Here is a 16,195-nt window from a genome sequence, read left to right as displayed (position 1 = left end):
ACCAACACTAGCAACTAGTACAAAATGATATAGAAATTGCAAACATAATAACAATACATTGGATATATATTGTGTGGCGGCTTCGACGAATCACAAGGCATTTCACAAAGAAATGAAACAGTCCCACGTGACCCCTCTTGACCCCTTGCGCCCACCTCTATGTCGCGGCTGCGTGCCACCTCGCTGAAGTTCTCGTGCAGCTCCAGGGTCTTGTCCATCTTGTCGTCGGTCATGCAGTAGCAGCGCAGGCGGCCCTCGCGCGCCTCGTTCATCTTGGCGAACACCACGAACTTGGCCATGTAGGGCACCGACATCAGCTCCCGGTACAGCAGGTTGGCGAAGGTCACCGCCTCGGCCGTGCGCGGGCAGTCGGCCAGCCAGAACCTGGAGGAGGGGGGGGGGCAGCCAGAGGGGAGGAGGGATCAAGGGGAGAGCGACGGATCACAGAGCCGAGAGATTAGGTGGCGGGGAGAGCGATGGATCACAGAGCCGAGAGATTAGGTGGCGGGGAGAGCGATGGATCGCCGGACGGAGATTAGGTCGGAAAACAGATATGGATCGCGGGATAGAGATTGTGGAGGGATGTGTCACCTACAGAGATATAGATCGCACAAAAGAGAGGAATCTTGAAAGAGACAGATCGCAAAAAAGATGGATTTGATCACAAAAGAGTTGGAACAGTAAAATATATAGAATGATATAAATAATATAATATAATAACAAAGATGGTTCATGAAAAGACATTGTTAAAGAGTAAGCTTGACAGAAAAATTACGAACACACACACACAGTTGAGTACAGACAGACGGGCAGACAGCTCACCTCGCTGAAACATTGGTGGTGAAGTTGGCGCAGTTGTGGGCGTACATCAACTTGGTGGTCCCTGTGATGTCTTCCCACTGGGCCGGCGCTGTCCCCCCTGCCACACAACACACAAAACACACATCAGCAACAACCAAACAATGATTCATGCTGGCTGGTCCCTGCGATCAAGGACATCTAGGTGATGCTGTGCACGACTCTCCACTGTGTCTCCCTATCCTTCTTCTCTTTTTATCGTTCCTACCTACCTCCCTAAGTGAGTGTGGGACTCTGCTTGTATCTATTTTCCTTTCACCTTTACCAACGCCCTTCACCCTGTTTAAAAGAAGGCCGGCAGAGTGTACATCTAAGTAATAAGAACTATTACTTGATGTTAATATTAGTATACTAGAAGTTCATATGACAATATTAACATAAGCCATTACTTAGATGTTAACATTAGAATATTGGTCGCCATTAGCTATTCTTTTAGCTACTAGCTGTAATTATCGGAAGTGAACGTGGCGACATCAGCTGAACCTGTGTGTGCGTGTGTGTGTGTGTGTGTGTGTGTGTGTGTGTGTGTGTGTGTGTGTTCCTCCCTCTTCCTTGTCAGAATAATGTCATATAAATCTTTATGTAATGTTTAACCGCCAAAAGCAGCAGCTCTCCCCTGTCCCGGGTTCGTCAGGGTCGCTCTGCTCTGATTGGGCCGCTCACCGATGACGCTGCAGAGGAGCCGCAGGCTGGCCGTGTCCCCCTCGCCGGCGTCCCCCCGGAGGTCCTTCCAGGAGGGCGGCAGCGGGATGCGCAGCCCGATGGGCCGGTGGAACTTGCGGCGGCGCGGCTCCACGGTGACCACGGGGCTGAAGGTGGCCTGGTTGCCCAGCTGCCGTGTCAGCATCTCGTCGGGGATCGGCTGGGCCTGGGAGTGGGGAGGGGCGCGGGGTGTCAAGGACAACGGTTCAGGGAACATGGAGGTTAATGGGATGACATGTGGAGAGGAGAGGGTGGGGGGAGGAGGAACATTTCGGAGGTGAGTTGAGGAGTGGGTTGGAGAAGGGGATGGATGACGGGCCAGACGTGGGCAGACAGAACATCAGAGCAAGAGGGGGAGGAGGACAGAGGAAGGCCACACAGGTGACGGCAAGCTCGCAGTCGTACTCACGCATGCAAACCCAGTGATATTTCCCCCCCGACCCAACTCAGAACAGTGCAGCGTCTGGAGCGGTGTGGCTCACTACTTAAAACCAGCAAAGTGAGGTGGGGTGGATGGCTGGATCAAAGGAAAAGAGAACCATAAAGGCAAATCAAAAGCAAAATAATCGGACACGTGCAAGCCGCCACAAAGTAAGCCGTGACAAACAACGTTGATAAATGTCAATGTTGCAAACTTAAAATGAAAAACAAGATGTGTAAAATCGAGAAGCATCATTGTGCCGTGTATGTGAGGAGGAGGGAAGCATGTAGTGTGTATCTGGTTGCATGAACAATCTGTGTTTTTTGAAGAAGCATTTAGAAATTACACGTTTCAAACGAGATGTGAACGTGTTGATGGCTGAAGATGATGACAGCCAAGGGTACGAGGTCATTTAAAAGAATAGGAAAATCAAACTTTGCATCTGTTTATCAATGTTAATGTGTTTATTGATTGTGCCCTCTCCTTCTAACCCCTCAGGGCTTCAGAGACCTCTCGCTCTCCTTGTCCTTCCTACTTCATTCTTTCCTTCCCTCCTCACTCCCAGCCCCTCCATTCCTTCTTCCTCTCTCTCCTCATCCCGCCCCATCCTTCCTTTCTCTTTTCCTTCCAGACTCTCATCCCCTCCTTATAATCTTCCCCTCTGACATCGCCTGCAGGCCCAGGCGTACTCTCTTGGTGACATCAGTCTCCCTCCTTCCCTCCCTACATCCTTCCCTCCCTCCTCCCCTTCCTCCCTCTCGCCCTCTCTTCCTCCCTAGCCACTCCCTCCCTCACCCCTCCCTCCCTACCCCGTCCCTCCATCAGCCTCTCCCTCCCTCCCTCTGCCCTCCATCCCTCCCTCCCTCTTGCCCTCTCTCCCTCCCTCAGCCCTCCCTCCCTCCCTTCCTACCTGCAGGCCCAGGCGGACCCTCTTGGTGACGGCCGTCTCGGGGAAGATGGCCTCCACGTGGGGGACCAGCTTACTGGTCAGCCGGCCGCCCTCCGGGCCAATCAGGTCGCTCTCCTGCTGGACGCGGGACACCACCGCAAAGTAGAGCGGGAAGTCGGTGGAGATGATGCGACGGATCCTCTTCTTCTCCAGCTCGTCCAAGCTCTCCAGATCTGGGGAGAGAGAGAGAGAGGGGGGAGGGGGTCAGGGAGGAGAGAGGAAGAGAGATGGGGCTGGTATGAAGGAACGTGTGAACCTCTTTGCATATGTTCACCCTTTCAGCTTCAGTGTTATACCGTCCGACTTTCATGGTTATTTGTATCACAGTTACAATATATCCGTGTCCGATGAGGCCGTTAACCCTAACAACTAAACTAGGAAAGACAAAAACGTTGCGAGACAATTTGGAATATGTCATCGAGACACTAAAAATAAAAGCAAGAATCAATCAATGTTGAAGTGAGCGTACAAAAAGGCAAGGTTAATTCATGTAAGGATGTATCACCGGCAGGATAAATGAGTGGCGCTGGGATTAGATTGATCCCAGTCAGAGCACGCATTACCAGCCGCCCCGCTCTGGGGCCGGGCCAGAGACGCCCCTGCTAATGAGTTCAGCACGGCCCTCCTACAGCCTCCGTAATGACTTGGCCCTCCTGCGCGTAATCTCAGTGACTCCTCGTCAATGAGCCGGCTCTTGTGTGTGTGTGTGTGTGTGTGTGTGTGTGTGTGTGTGGGTGTGATGAAGGCCGGTGGGTGGTGCGGAGGTGGGGTCATGCCTCCATATTTCTGCTGACACGACTCTCGCTTTTGCAGGCGTCCTTGTCGCGCCCTCAAGCGACACCTCAGGGATTAACCCTGACTGATCTGGGGGGGGGGGGCAGGGGGCGGTCTTCACTCACCTTCATCCATGCCGTTCAGGATGGTTTCCAGCACCTCGTCGCCGTAGCGGTTGCGGTGCTCTTTCCAGACCGAGCCGTTCTCGCTGCGCAGCACCACCAGCTCGCGGTCGCCGCGGCCCAGCGCCGCGAAGTGGGGGATCTCCACGATGACCGGCCTGCGGACGCACACGCACACGTCACATCAACGCACAACACGTCTCATAACACTGATTATGGGTCAGACCCGGTGAATTTTGTGTTATGATTGCCGCCTGTGTCGGTAAGACCAATAATTAGCATCCTGAGTGACATCTTTGTTTCTCCTACGACAACGCATTAAGTGAAAAGTGTGTTTTATACTAGAGAATCATAATGACTTTTAATGATTCATCATCGCCTACACGCCATTACTGGATGCGGAGTCAAGTGAAATAGTTATTATTTTATTAAATTGCCGCCTTGTCCAAATAGCACTTAATGTCACTTAAAAAACTGTCCACCAGGTGTCACTGTGATCACTACATTTCAACGAAGTTTAAAAGAAGGGACAAAATTGACGTTGGCAATTATATGGCTGTGCAAAGTGAAACTAGGCCTAGCAACAATAATGAACAAACTGTCGTCTCGAATGTGTATCATGTTCTGCACAAAATCAGATTTCCTATTTCTTCGTTGAACGCAAAAATTGCGACCTTTCACGATAAGCTAACGGCAGCGACCAAAAATTGCAATTCAGATTAAAATTAAACGAATCCCGGGGCGCTTAATCCATCGGCGCTTACATCGGACCGCCACTAGGACCCCCGACGCCTGTCGACCCACTGACCCCAGGAACTGCATGCTGGATGGCCCCAGGGAGATGATGCGGCTGGCCAGCCCCTCGCCCTCCACCAGGGGGGGGGGCGTGCTCAGCTTCTGGGGCTTCACCAGGCGGCAGGTGATGCGCGTGGGCGCGGCGCAGGTGCGCGGCGGGATGATGACGCGCAGGCCGTGGTGGCGGCTGCCGCGCATGGAGCCGCCGCGCGCGTCCACCATGAAGCTCACCAGGAAGCTGAGGGGGGAACACACACGCACGCGCGCACACACACACACACACACACACACACACACACACACACACAGGTTCAGCTGTTAATGTCACGTTCACTTCCTATGATAACTGCCAAGGTTCTCGTATTAGCGGCTAATAGAATAGCTAACGCGACTTATATTGATATTTACACGTCTAAGTAATGGCTAACAACGTTTAATAATGTCTATGAGCTTCTTATATTTTCATATTAACATTTAAGAAAATAAAATTTATTATTACTTGGATGAATACTGAAAATATACTATTTATATTTTAGTATTAATGTGTAATATAATAGCGAAAAAGCAACTACTATCCCAACATTGTGGGTAAATTAGTAGCTTATGTCACGTTTCGGTTTTGCAAATACGAAAATCGACAAATCCAAAACATGAATCCATAAGGATCTCACTAGGTCTGTCAAAAGGTCAAGACAGATTGAAACTTACCAAAAACAAAATCCCACAAAAAGTACGATACAAAGATCTCAGCTCATCTTTCCCAGACAACAAGGAGACCACCACTGAAAGGGGTTGACACATTGAGCTCCAACGTAAGAGCGGAGAACCCCTGTGGTCCGAAATTATAACAGCTGGCCAGCTCAGGTGCGGCCTGTTCCCTTAATGACGGGGCCGCGCAGGGAAAACATTAAAAAAATAGAAAATGTAACTTTACTCTAATATGAATATCTACCCTGCTGTAATTAACGTCTAATATAATATCTAACAACTACTACCAGTCTGCTATGGGCCTTATCTCCTAGCAGTCATCTTTCTTCTAAACACAGATGGATGTTGAATCAGGCCCATTAACGTCTTACATAATATCTAACAACTACTGATATTTTCATATTAATATCCACCATAATAGCTTGGGGCAAATAATATTCTAGTATGAGCGTCTAATATAATAGCTAGCAACTAATGATATTCTCATATTAACGTCAACTAATATGAGATATGTTTCAATGAAGCAATTGGAGTCTGCCTCGTGTATTAAAAGTGCTGTATAAATAAAGTTACCGTGCCTTGCCAACTATATTAACAGCTCCTAAAGTTTTCCCACCTCTAACAGCGCCAAAGATGACCATAATAACTTAGATAACAGCTTACAAACACGGATATTCTGACATTAACCCTCAACAAAAGTTGAAGAGGGATATGCAGACCGACAGACAGACAGAGCCACAGACAGGCGGTCTCACCCAGTGTGGATGGGGCTGGCCACCGGGCTGACGTTGTCGGAGGTCTCCGTGGCCGGGCTGCTGGGGATCAGGGAGTCGTCGTCGTACTCCTTGGGAAGGGGGATGGGCGTGTGCTGGAGAACACACCGAAAGCCATTTGGTTGATTACATGACATTCGATTTATTAGCAGACGCTTTTCGTTCAATGCGACTGAAACCCCTGAAAAGGGCAAGGTTGATTGAAGTGCATGCAAATTCAAAAGGTTGATGTTTTAATCAGTATCAATGTTGCGGCTGATTTCAACAGGTTATTTTCTTTCTTTTGCTGTTGTTGTTGTTGTGGTTTTGCCTGCCTAGATAATTAAGAGAGGAAAGAGAAAAATCCCCTGGGTATTGAGTGATTGTGGGTGGATGTACACCACGTGATGGATAGTATGTGAACAACGTTCATGGTGGTTTTAACGTCAAGGACAGGCCAAATAGGGGTGAATATTCATAGGATGGAAACCAGCGGGCAAACGAAGGGCTTCTCCCCATGATTAAACCGCTGGCGGCGGCAGTTACCTGGTCTAAGAGCACCGTCTCTGGAGACACACACGGGATCCGGGGAATGGCTGGGGAGTAGGGCCTTGGGGGGAGAGAGAGAGAGAGAGAGAGAGAGAGACATATAACAGATTTAGATGATTCCATTTTTATCCTTCCCCATGCCATGTTTAACCCTGGTAAAAGAGCTCGCCTCATCTCAGGACAGATAATTGCATACTTTTTCATACAATCCTATATGTTTTGTAGTGTCGATCCGTCTCAGAAAAACATTTAGGTTGATTAGGTCATACGCTCTCATTTTCAGTTGTACCTCATTTGAAGATGATCGAAAATCTCTGTGCGGGAAATCTCTACGATTTCCGTTTCGTTCTCTTAGGCAATAAGCAGTAATTGCTCCCCTCCCGGCGATAGATAACAGAACTAAATTAGCATGAAGTTCTTCGAGACGTCACTTTAAACATATCTGTAACATCACCTGATTTCATCTGGATTCTAGATGCTTGTGTGCACTTTGGCTCAGAAAGCTTAGTAACTCATTTTAAAGCTTAAAATCTCCACTTAAGCTGAAAATCTCCAAATCTCCCAGAAAAACCGATCACCGTCAACAATAGAATCAAGACATTTTTTCCGATCTCCTCGTTCAACCGGATCACTCACGTGGTTCCCATGCCGCTCTCGAAGTCCCGCATCGTCCTCTTGGGGGAAAGGAAGTCGTCGTCCTGGTCCTTGAAGTCGTCCAGCTTTAGGTAGCGACCCCCATCCATGCCCAGCAGCTCATCGCCTAGCAACGACCAACCGACGCGTCGAGATGAGGTACAAGAACGAAACACAGCAATGAGTCGGAGTTTCTATCTTCAGGATATTTGTGTACCAATTCTTTAGTCCCACGAAGAAGGACCTGAGCATCACAAAAGCTGCTGCAAGTGGTTTTTTTGGTGGTCCAAGCAAAAGATCAACACAACCATTGACAACACCATCAATAACAACAGCCACAAAGACACAACCACATCATCAAGAGCTGACGGAGACGTAGTGAGAAGAAGTAGAGGTTTGGACACAGGCGATTGTTGAGACAGTGTTAGGTTAGACCCCGCCTGGCAACACCACCAGAGTACGACAGGTTTTTTAGTAATCACGACAGCGGAGGATGTAACACATGATGGGGTTATGGAAGCTTATGCATCAGAGAAAATCCTCTGTTTAAGTCTTGCACAAAATGGTGGAAAAGTAATACTTTCAGGGTCCAAAATGTGCATGTAAAATTTGTTTTTTTACCTGCCAGAGCGGAGAAATCGACCAGCCAAGCTGCTGTTTTTAATATATAACACAGAGTTTCTTTGCCTGCCAAAGAGTCACATGGAAAACTCATTTGCTGGTGGCATGTGTTCATTTTGGAGCCTGATTGCTTTCCTAAAAAATAATTATACTGAAGTAAGACTGCAATTTAAATTGTTAATGTAGAAATTGGCAGCTGATTATGATCCCATTTACTTATTTAGAATCCCTGAAGTGTGAGCAGAGGCTGAAGGCTACGAGCTTTTGATTCCTATGTGCGTTTATATTTCATTAGATTGAATTGCGCCTCAATGGTACGTGGAAAGAGTGCCATTTCCCGTGTGCATATGTGTGTGCGTACCTTTGCACTGAAGACAGTCTCAGCTGCTGAGCAACATGGTGTGTCGTTCAATTATTTCCCAATTAGCAACGCACTACATCCACCACAATGAGCACGAGCACAACATTGTTTGAAAAGGCACTGCAACGCGATCAGCACCACAATAATGCCCCCCCCCCCGCAGAAATTGAGGCCTTTTAAAAACAAAACACCAACACTCAGACAGACATGCCAACGGTATAATAAACGGACACATTGATACCACGCTACGTTGTAAACAAGTGAAGGGAGAGAGAGAGAAAGAGAGAGAGACAGAGGGAGAGAGAGAGAGAGAGAGAGAGAGAGAGAGAGAGAGAGAGAGAGAGAGAGAGAGAGAGAGAGAGAGAGAGAGAGAGAGAAAGAGATACACAGACACACAGAAACAGAGAGACAGAGCGAGAGAGTGAGAAAGAGATAGAGAGAAAACTGAATCGAAAACCAAGAACAACAATACAACAGAGCTGGACGTTGGAGTCTGAGGTAAATGATTTTTTTCCACACAGTTAGTGACGTTGAGAGTCAGCGCAAATCCACAATGAAGCCACAAAGTACACTTTAGGTGTCGGACAGGCAGAACAGAGACAGCGGTCCTACCTAAGGTAAGCTGGGCAACCCCTACGAAGCAAAGTGGGGAAAAAGAGGTAGTTAAGAAGCTTGGTCATGCATTATTCTTTCTACCTTGCAATGCGAGTCTTCACAACCCCACAGAGCAGCATCATCATCTCAACTAAAGGATTATGTTGTCAACGTTATATAACAAAAAATGCAACAAAAGAGTCTTATACCTTCGTCCTCCGAAACATCCAAAATCTCATCCACAGTCTCAGGGAAACTCATTCGATGCTTCTCAGTCGTGATCTTCCGTGAGGAAATATCGATAAGCGAAGCAGAGAAAGAGAGAGAGAGAGAGAGAGAGAGAGAGAGAGAGAGACCGGATGGGAGAGATAAGAAAAGGAAACAACAAATCTTCTTTTAGTCCTTGTCAAAAGTTGACAGCCACTCACAAACCCAGCTGGATGCTGGAAGAAGTAGTGTTGTTTGTGTGTCGTATCAGTGGAGTCCTGGTCCCAGTCTCTAGGTTGTTACGCTGCAAGCCATGCGTGTGAACCCTTATGTGTGTTTGTGTCCGCGTTGTTCATCCATGTGTGCATGCTAATCTACCAGCATGTGTGTGTGTGTGTGTGTGTGCATGTGTGTATTGCGTTGTTCATCCATGTGGGCATGCTAATCAACTAGCATGTGTGTGTGTGTTTGTGCATGCGTGTGTGCGTGTGTGTGTGTGTGTACGTATGTATGTGTGTGTGAGTGTGCGTGCAAGCGTGCCGATCTATTTGCTGCTCACCGCAGAAACTGACTCCTCGGTGACCAATTTGAGCACGTCGATAACAGAGATGTACCCCAGGCGCTTGGCAATGCCCAGGGGAGACGTCCCGTTCTAGACGGGCCGAAAATGGAGGCACGTTAAATATAATCTGGGATCCAGCGACCATCCTGTGTTATAATAGAGCAGGGCTCCAGCAGGGAGGGACGGTACAGAGTGTGGTCTGAAAACACAAAACTGAAGGGGGGAGTCAGGCACTATGTCCGATTCAGCGGGGGGTTTAAATGTTAGTATTTCTACAGTGGCCTCCATCTTGCATGTTTTCGTTTGGAAACCTCCACATTTTACTGTTCACCACTGCCGGCCTGAGTTTGTGTTTGTGGTTAATAGCCAATTAGGGCTAGAGCAGACTTAAGATGCTAATGTCAAGTAAACTACATAAATAACACGCCATCAACACCACCATCACATGGCATTTCTCAATTAAGATTCCTTTATCCATTACATGTTCCCAAAGTAAACATTGTAAACATTTTCATTTGGGAAGTGAAGTTTTCTATTCTCCTCGTTATTTCTGCCTTTATATATGTCTACAAATATCTCCCTTCAATCACCTCAGTAGTACATTACACACTTATAAACAATATTTTAATATTACGTATATTATTCATTTTTCGTAACATTTTCTCGTTATAGCATACATTATTCTTTCACTATTACACCTTTATGACACTATTATAAAGTAGTTGAACACAGTCTGCCCTTTACTTTGCACTGTGATGCAAGAGAATATCCAAGTCAGTATTTTTTCATCTTAAGACGAATGTGACATTGCTCAATATCATAGGGGCAAAGGAGCAGACAATAAGGGGGGCCACTGTCAAAGGAAACAATCATCCTCCAGGTTGAGATTATAACAATTACGCCATAATGAAAGCTCAAATAGCTTGAGCACGGGCACAGTGACAGGGCACACACGCCACACACGCCATTGAGACTCACCCCGCAGGAGTTCATATGCGAGGGAAGGTAGTTATGGAAGGACATCATCACTTGTCGTGACCCACGGCAGGAGGTGTTTGCAAGTTAATAATCACTGAACCAGGATTATATGTCGATAGTACTTTCGGTATCTATGTTGAATATAAGATAAAGACTGGAAACGTGTGCCTGAAACCCCCACCCCAAAAAGAAGTCTGAAGGGGCAGAGCCTTTAGGACTATGAGAGGGGGCTCAGCCCGGGGGGCTCACCGTGGTGATCTCGTTGGGGGGGGCCCCGTGTTTCAGGAGCAAGCTGACGATGTCTGTGTGACCCTGCTGGGCGGCCTGGTGTAGGGGCGTGTAGCCCACCTGGATAGAGATACAAAGAGGGACATAGAGTTATATAGAGATAGATAGATACACATATATATATATATATATATATATACAATACAGCCTGGGGCAGGGGCGTGTAGCCCACCTGGATAGAGATACAAAGAGGGACATAGAGTTATATAGAGATAGATAGATACACATATATATATATACAATACAGCCTGGGGCAGGGGCGTGTAGCCCACCTGGATAGAGATACAAAGAGGGACATAGAGTTATATAGAGATAGGTAGATACACATATATATATATATACAATACAGCCTGGGGCAGGGGCGTGTAGCCCACCTGGATAGAGATACAAAGAGGGACATAGAGTTATATAGAGATATATATATATATATATATATATATATATATATATATATATATATATATATATATATATATATATATATATATATATATATATATATATACAATACAGCCTGGGGCAGGGGCGTGTAGCCCACCTGGATAGAGATACAAAGAGGGACATAGAGTTATATAGAGATAGATAGATACCCATACATATATAGAGAGGTATAGAGATACATATAGATACAGTATATACAGATGTATAGATATACATATGTAGATATATAGATGGATATAGATCCATAGATACAGATATATAGATGTATATAAATAGATACAGACGGACACTAATAGATAGATAGATTGATAGATCAACTAATTTCATACACAGATATATAGACAGACAGACAGCATACCCGTGTCTTGCTATTGACATGTGCCTGCTGCAGCAGCAGAAACTTCACCATCTTGATGTTGCCGTAATGACAGGCCACATGGAGGGGAGTGTAGCCCATCTGAGTGAGAGAGACAGAGAGAGAGAGAGAGAGAGAGAGAGAGAGAGAGAGAGAGAGAGAGAGAGAGAGAGAGAGAGAGAGAGAGAGAGAGAGAGAGAGAGAGAGACACACACACAGATAGAGAGAGAGCGAAAGAGAAATGACAGTTGTTTGTTTGTTAGATAACGGCCTCATTATTTCCTCATTATCAGCATCTTCCACCGTGTTTGAGCACGTGTAAAATTGCATAAACACAGCGGGAGATCATCATTTGATGTAGTCGACACAAAATGTTTTCTAATTAAAAACACCTTACCAATTCCTTTCAACGTCAAGCCACCGTCTAGCAGCATCCGTATTCTACTCAATCAATATGTAAGCATCAAATTCTCTCTCATCTGAATCCAGATCTGACTGACCTGTCAACGGTGAGCCGAGGATACTTTTGGTAACCTCAAGCAATGAACACCAGGGTCTGTAGAGGGTCTGTGTGTGTGGAGTTACCCTTGAGGCGGCGTAGACGGAGGCTCCCTGCTTCACCAGCGTGTCGGCGATGCCCACATGACCCTCCTGAGCCACCAGGTGAAGAGGAGTGAGGCCGTTCTGGAACGAGAGGTGGGGGTTACAGGGAGGGGGGGCACAGGGTTACAGGGAGGGGGGGCACAGGGTAGGAGGGAGGGGACGCACTGTGTTGCAGTTTAAAAAAACAGAGGAACCTTTGTAAATCATTTGATTTAATCTGTTTTGGAGTTTATGCGACTACACGAAACTGTAAGACTACTGAACTACTAAACTACTACAATACAAAACAACTAAAGAACAGAAATGAACTGAACGACACTATGAACTACTCCTCATTCTACATTTAACAGGCTTTAGTTTAATGTTTATAAGATATAATATATATATATAATATGATTAGAAGACTGAACTGCTAAACTAAACTGCCAAACAATTAGACTACTGAACTACTAAACTTAACTACCAAACTATTGAGACTACTGAACTACTAAACTAAACTACTTAACCTCTGCACAAAAAAACTACAAACAAAGCAATCAGCACTGAACTACAAAGTGACTAAGCTAAGCTCCTAAGCTGGCGGTACTCCTCTTCCCCGGCGGCACCTTGTTCCCCAGGTTGACGTTGGCCTGCTTGGAGATGAGCAGCGCGGCCATGTCAGGCCGGCCCTCCTGGGCGGCCAGGTGCAGCGGTGTGACCCCCTGCAGGGACTCGGCGTTGGCCGACGCCCCGCTCTGCAGCAGGCAGCTGGCCACCTCCATCTGGTTCTGCTTGGCCGCGATGTGCAGGGGCGTGTAGCCGTTCTGCAGGGACAGAGACGCAGAGAATCACAATCAGAATCAGAACCAGAAAGGATTTTATCGCCAAGAAGGGTTTTACACCAACAAGGAATTTGTCTTGGTGAATAAGGTGCATACATTAAGAACATAAACAATGAACAAACAGTGACTATCATATATACTAGGGATGGGCGATATGGCCTAAAATCCATATTGCGATATACATTGAAGCATCTTGCGATAACGATATATATCACGATATAAAATCATAAAATAACCGTTTCAGAACAGGTTACATAGACTCTAAGGAAAGCCAAACTGCTAAATGTATTTAAAAAAAAAGAGAAATATAGCATGTCATTTCGAGAACATTTATTGTGAAACACTGTAATCATTCAACATAATGTTGCAGATAAATAAAATTAGTATTGGGTTTCTTTCCTTAAGTGCAAACCATTCTAAAAGGCACTACACTTAGTTTAAGTCATTGGTTCTTAAATGCCACCCAAGATGCAGAGAACAGGAAAAACTGGTGTCTTTTTAGATAAGGAACAGACACTGACAATTAGGGATGGGCATGATTAATTGATGATCGATCATTGATTGTTACGATTTTTGTCGATTACGTGATATTTTTTATCGATCAAAAGGAGGTTGACCCAGCCGGAGAGGTGGTCTCGGAGACGTTGCTCAACATGGAGCAAAGAGGAGACGGAACGTCTATTGGATATTTGGGTCCGATATCCAAAAGACATTCCGTCTCCTCTTTGCTCCATGTTGAGCCACCACCCGACGGTCCGACAAAAGAAAGTAAAAAGTATGCTGGAAAACATAACTTAAAAATGCCGATGCATTTAACACATTCCGAGTCAGGATGAGGGAGAAGGAGTTGGATCGCTCCGCAGATCAATGTTTATCACGCTGGATATCCATGATTGTTTACTTTCACCGGTGCTTCCCCCCCCCGGACCTTTTTGTCCAATGATTTAATGTTCTTTGCACACATGCGGGTTTGTTGACAAATTCTGGCACTGTTGCAAAAATTGCAATGTGAAATGGAACCGCACCAAACCAAAAATTAAACATTGTATTTTGCGTCATCAACATGCATTATCGCGATAGAGCGATAGAATTAAAATCTCTATCGTAGGCCATTTTTTTATCGTTTAGATCGTATATCGTTTATATCGCGCATTACTAATATATACAATATAACACAATATATAAACAAGCAGGGACATAAGTGATAAGTTAAAAATAGGATAAAAAAAAGACTCAAAAAACTAAAGTAAAAGATACTTAAACATTTATAAGAATAGAGAGAGACAGGCAGGCAGAGAGAGAGACAGGCATACAGAGAGAGAGGGACAAAGAGACAGACAGATAGATATACAGAGAGAGAGAGACAAACAGATGAAGAGATAGAAAGAGAGAGAAAGAGAGAGAGAGAGAGAGAGAGAGAGAGAGAAAGAGAGACAAACAGATAAAGAGATAGAAAGAGAGAGAGAGAGAGAGACAAACAGATAAAGAGATAGAAAGAGAGAGAGAGAGAGAGAGAGAGAGAGAGAGAGAGAGAGAGAGAGAGAGAGAGAGAGAGAGAGAAACGGGCAAATGGGCAGGCAGACATAGATAGAGACAGACAGATAGAGAGAGAGTAAGACAGACAGAAAGGTAGAGAGACAGGCAGAGAGAGAGAGAGAGAGAGAGAGAGAGAGAGAGAGACGAGCAGTAGGAGTGATGTACAGAAAGATAGAGAGACAGGTAGCCAGAGAGGGAGACAGACAGATATAGAGATCAGCATTCAGAGAGTGATAACCAGACAGAGAGACAAGGATGAACAGTCACAAAAAAAGAGGTAAATTGATCAAAAAGTAAATGTCAGTGGATTAATTCACATTTTGTGCCTGTCACCAATTCAATTCTGATATTCAACGGCTTTTCAACACTTCCTTTTTATAATATTTAATATGCTTATTCCCATCTCTGCAACAGCTGATAGTGTTTTTTACTCTAATTTATTATATTATATATATATTAAATAGCAATATTCCTTGCTATTTGGCCCTCATTTATGAATCTTTCAAATAAATGTCTGATATGTATGTGTATTTGTGTGTGCGAGTCTGTCTGATGTGTGTGTGTGTGTGTGTGTGTGTGTGTGTGTGTGTGTGTGTGTGTGTGTGTGTGTGTGTGTGTGTGTGCGCGCGCGCGTGTTTGTGTGTCTGATTTGTATTTGTGCGTGTCTGTCTGATGGGGATGTGTATGTGTGTGTGTGTGTGTGTGTGTGTGTGTGTCTCACCCGTGCGGTGCTGTGTGCTGATCCTCCCTTGCTGACCAGCAGTTTAACAACATCCAGGTTGTTATGATGGACGGCCACATGTAGGGGGGCCAGGCCGTTCTGGTACACACACAGACACACACACATAGAAGATAAGTTTGTGTGTTTGTCTGTGTGTGTGCACGTGTGTGCGTGCATGTGTGTGTTTGTATGTGCATGTGTGTGCATGACTGCAGGGGGTTCTCTCACCTTTCCAGCTGCGTTGGGATTTGCACCTCGCTCCAGCAGGAGCTCTGCTACATCCACCTTTCCATATTTGGACGCCACATGGAGGGGGGTGAAGCCTTTCTGCTCACACACACACACACAGACACGTTAGAAACACACACACATACAATCACGTCAGACACACACATATACACACATACACGTTAGACATGCACACATACACACACACATCAGACACACACACACACACATAAAAACGTAAGACACATACACACAGACACACACACCAGACACACAAACAAGTCGTGTCTGACCCTGGATTCCCATAGCAACCATATTTGCCTAGCAACCGCATTCATGCTCAGGTAAGGTAGAGGTAAGCAAAGGGAAGTGTGTCTGGTATTGACGCTCCTGGGGCAGCAGTGATACCTCCCCGTACCTTGGTCATCTTGGTCTGCTCGGCGGAGCCATCCAGCAGGATGCGGATGGTGTGGGCGTGTCCCTCGCGGGCGGCGATGTGTAAGGGGGTGTGGCCGGCAGTTGTGGTGGAGTCCGGGTTGGCCTTGTTCTCCAGCAGCAGCTTCACCAGTTCTTTGTGGCCCATGCGAGCCGCACAGTGCAGGGGGGTCTGGTCGTC

General features: G+C 46.1%; 1 protein-coding gene across 1 annotated transcript in view; it reads right to left on the bottom strand.

Annotated features, from left to right (window-relative positions):
• The window catches only part of ank1b (ankyrin 1, erythrocytic b), a gene marked incomplete at both ends in the record, with an annotated part of 75,304 nt that overhangs the window by 15,523 nt on the left and 43,586 nt on the right, over window positions 1-16,195 (bottom strand). The window contains 19 exons of the mRNA XM_079734593.1: window positions 156-384; window positions 823-919; window positions 1,522-1,726; window positions 2,892-3,103; window positions 3,830-3,984; window positions 4,635-4,859; window positions 6,085-6,197; window positions 6,628-6,691; window positions 7,267-7,390; window positions 8,858-8,878; window positions 9,049-9,121; window positions 9,606-9,698; window positions 10,836-10,934; window positions 11,674-11,772; window positions 12,256-12,354; window positions 12,879-13,076; window positions 15,352-15,450; window positions 15,580-15,678; window positions 15,998-16,195. Coding sequence (XP_079590719.1) covers window positions 156-384; window positions 823-919; window positions 1,522-1,726; window positions 2,892-3,103; window positions 3,830-3,984; window positions 4,635-4,859; window positions 6,085-6,197; window positions 6,628-6,691; window positions 7,267-7,390; window positions 8,858-8,878; window positions 9,049-9,121; window positions 9,606-9,698; window positions 10,836-10,934; window positions 11,674-11,772; window positions 12,256-12,354; window positions 12,879-13,076; window positions 15,352-15,450; window positions 15,580-15,678; window positions 15,998-16,195 — 2,502 coding nt within the window. The remainder of the gene's footprint in view (window positions 1-155; window positions 385-822; window positions 920-1,521; window positions 1,727-2,891; window positions 3,104-3,829; window positions 3,985-4,634; window positions 4,860-6,084; window positions 6,198-6,627; window positions 6,692-7,266; window positions 7,391-8,857; window positions 8,879-9,048; window positions 9,122-9,605; window positions 9,699-10,835; window positions 10,935-11,673; window positions 11,773-12,255; window positions 12,355-12,878; window positions 13,077-15,351; window positions 15,451-15,579; window positions 15,679-15,997) is intronic.

This window comes from Pollachius pollachius, assembly GCF_949987615.1.
Source record: "Pollachius pollachius genome assembly, chromosome: 4".
NCBI lineage: Eukaryota > Metazoa > Chordata > Actinopteri > Gadiformes > Gadidae > Pollachius > Pollachius pollachius.
The sequence above is the reverse complement of the archived record's forward strand: the minus strand, read 5'-3'. Positions and strand labels throughout refer to the sequence as shown.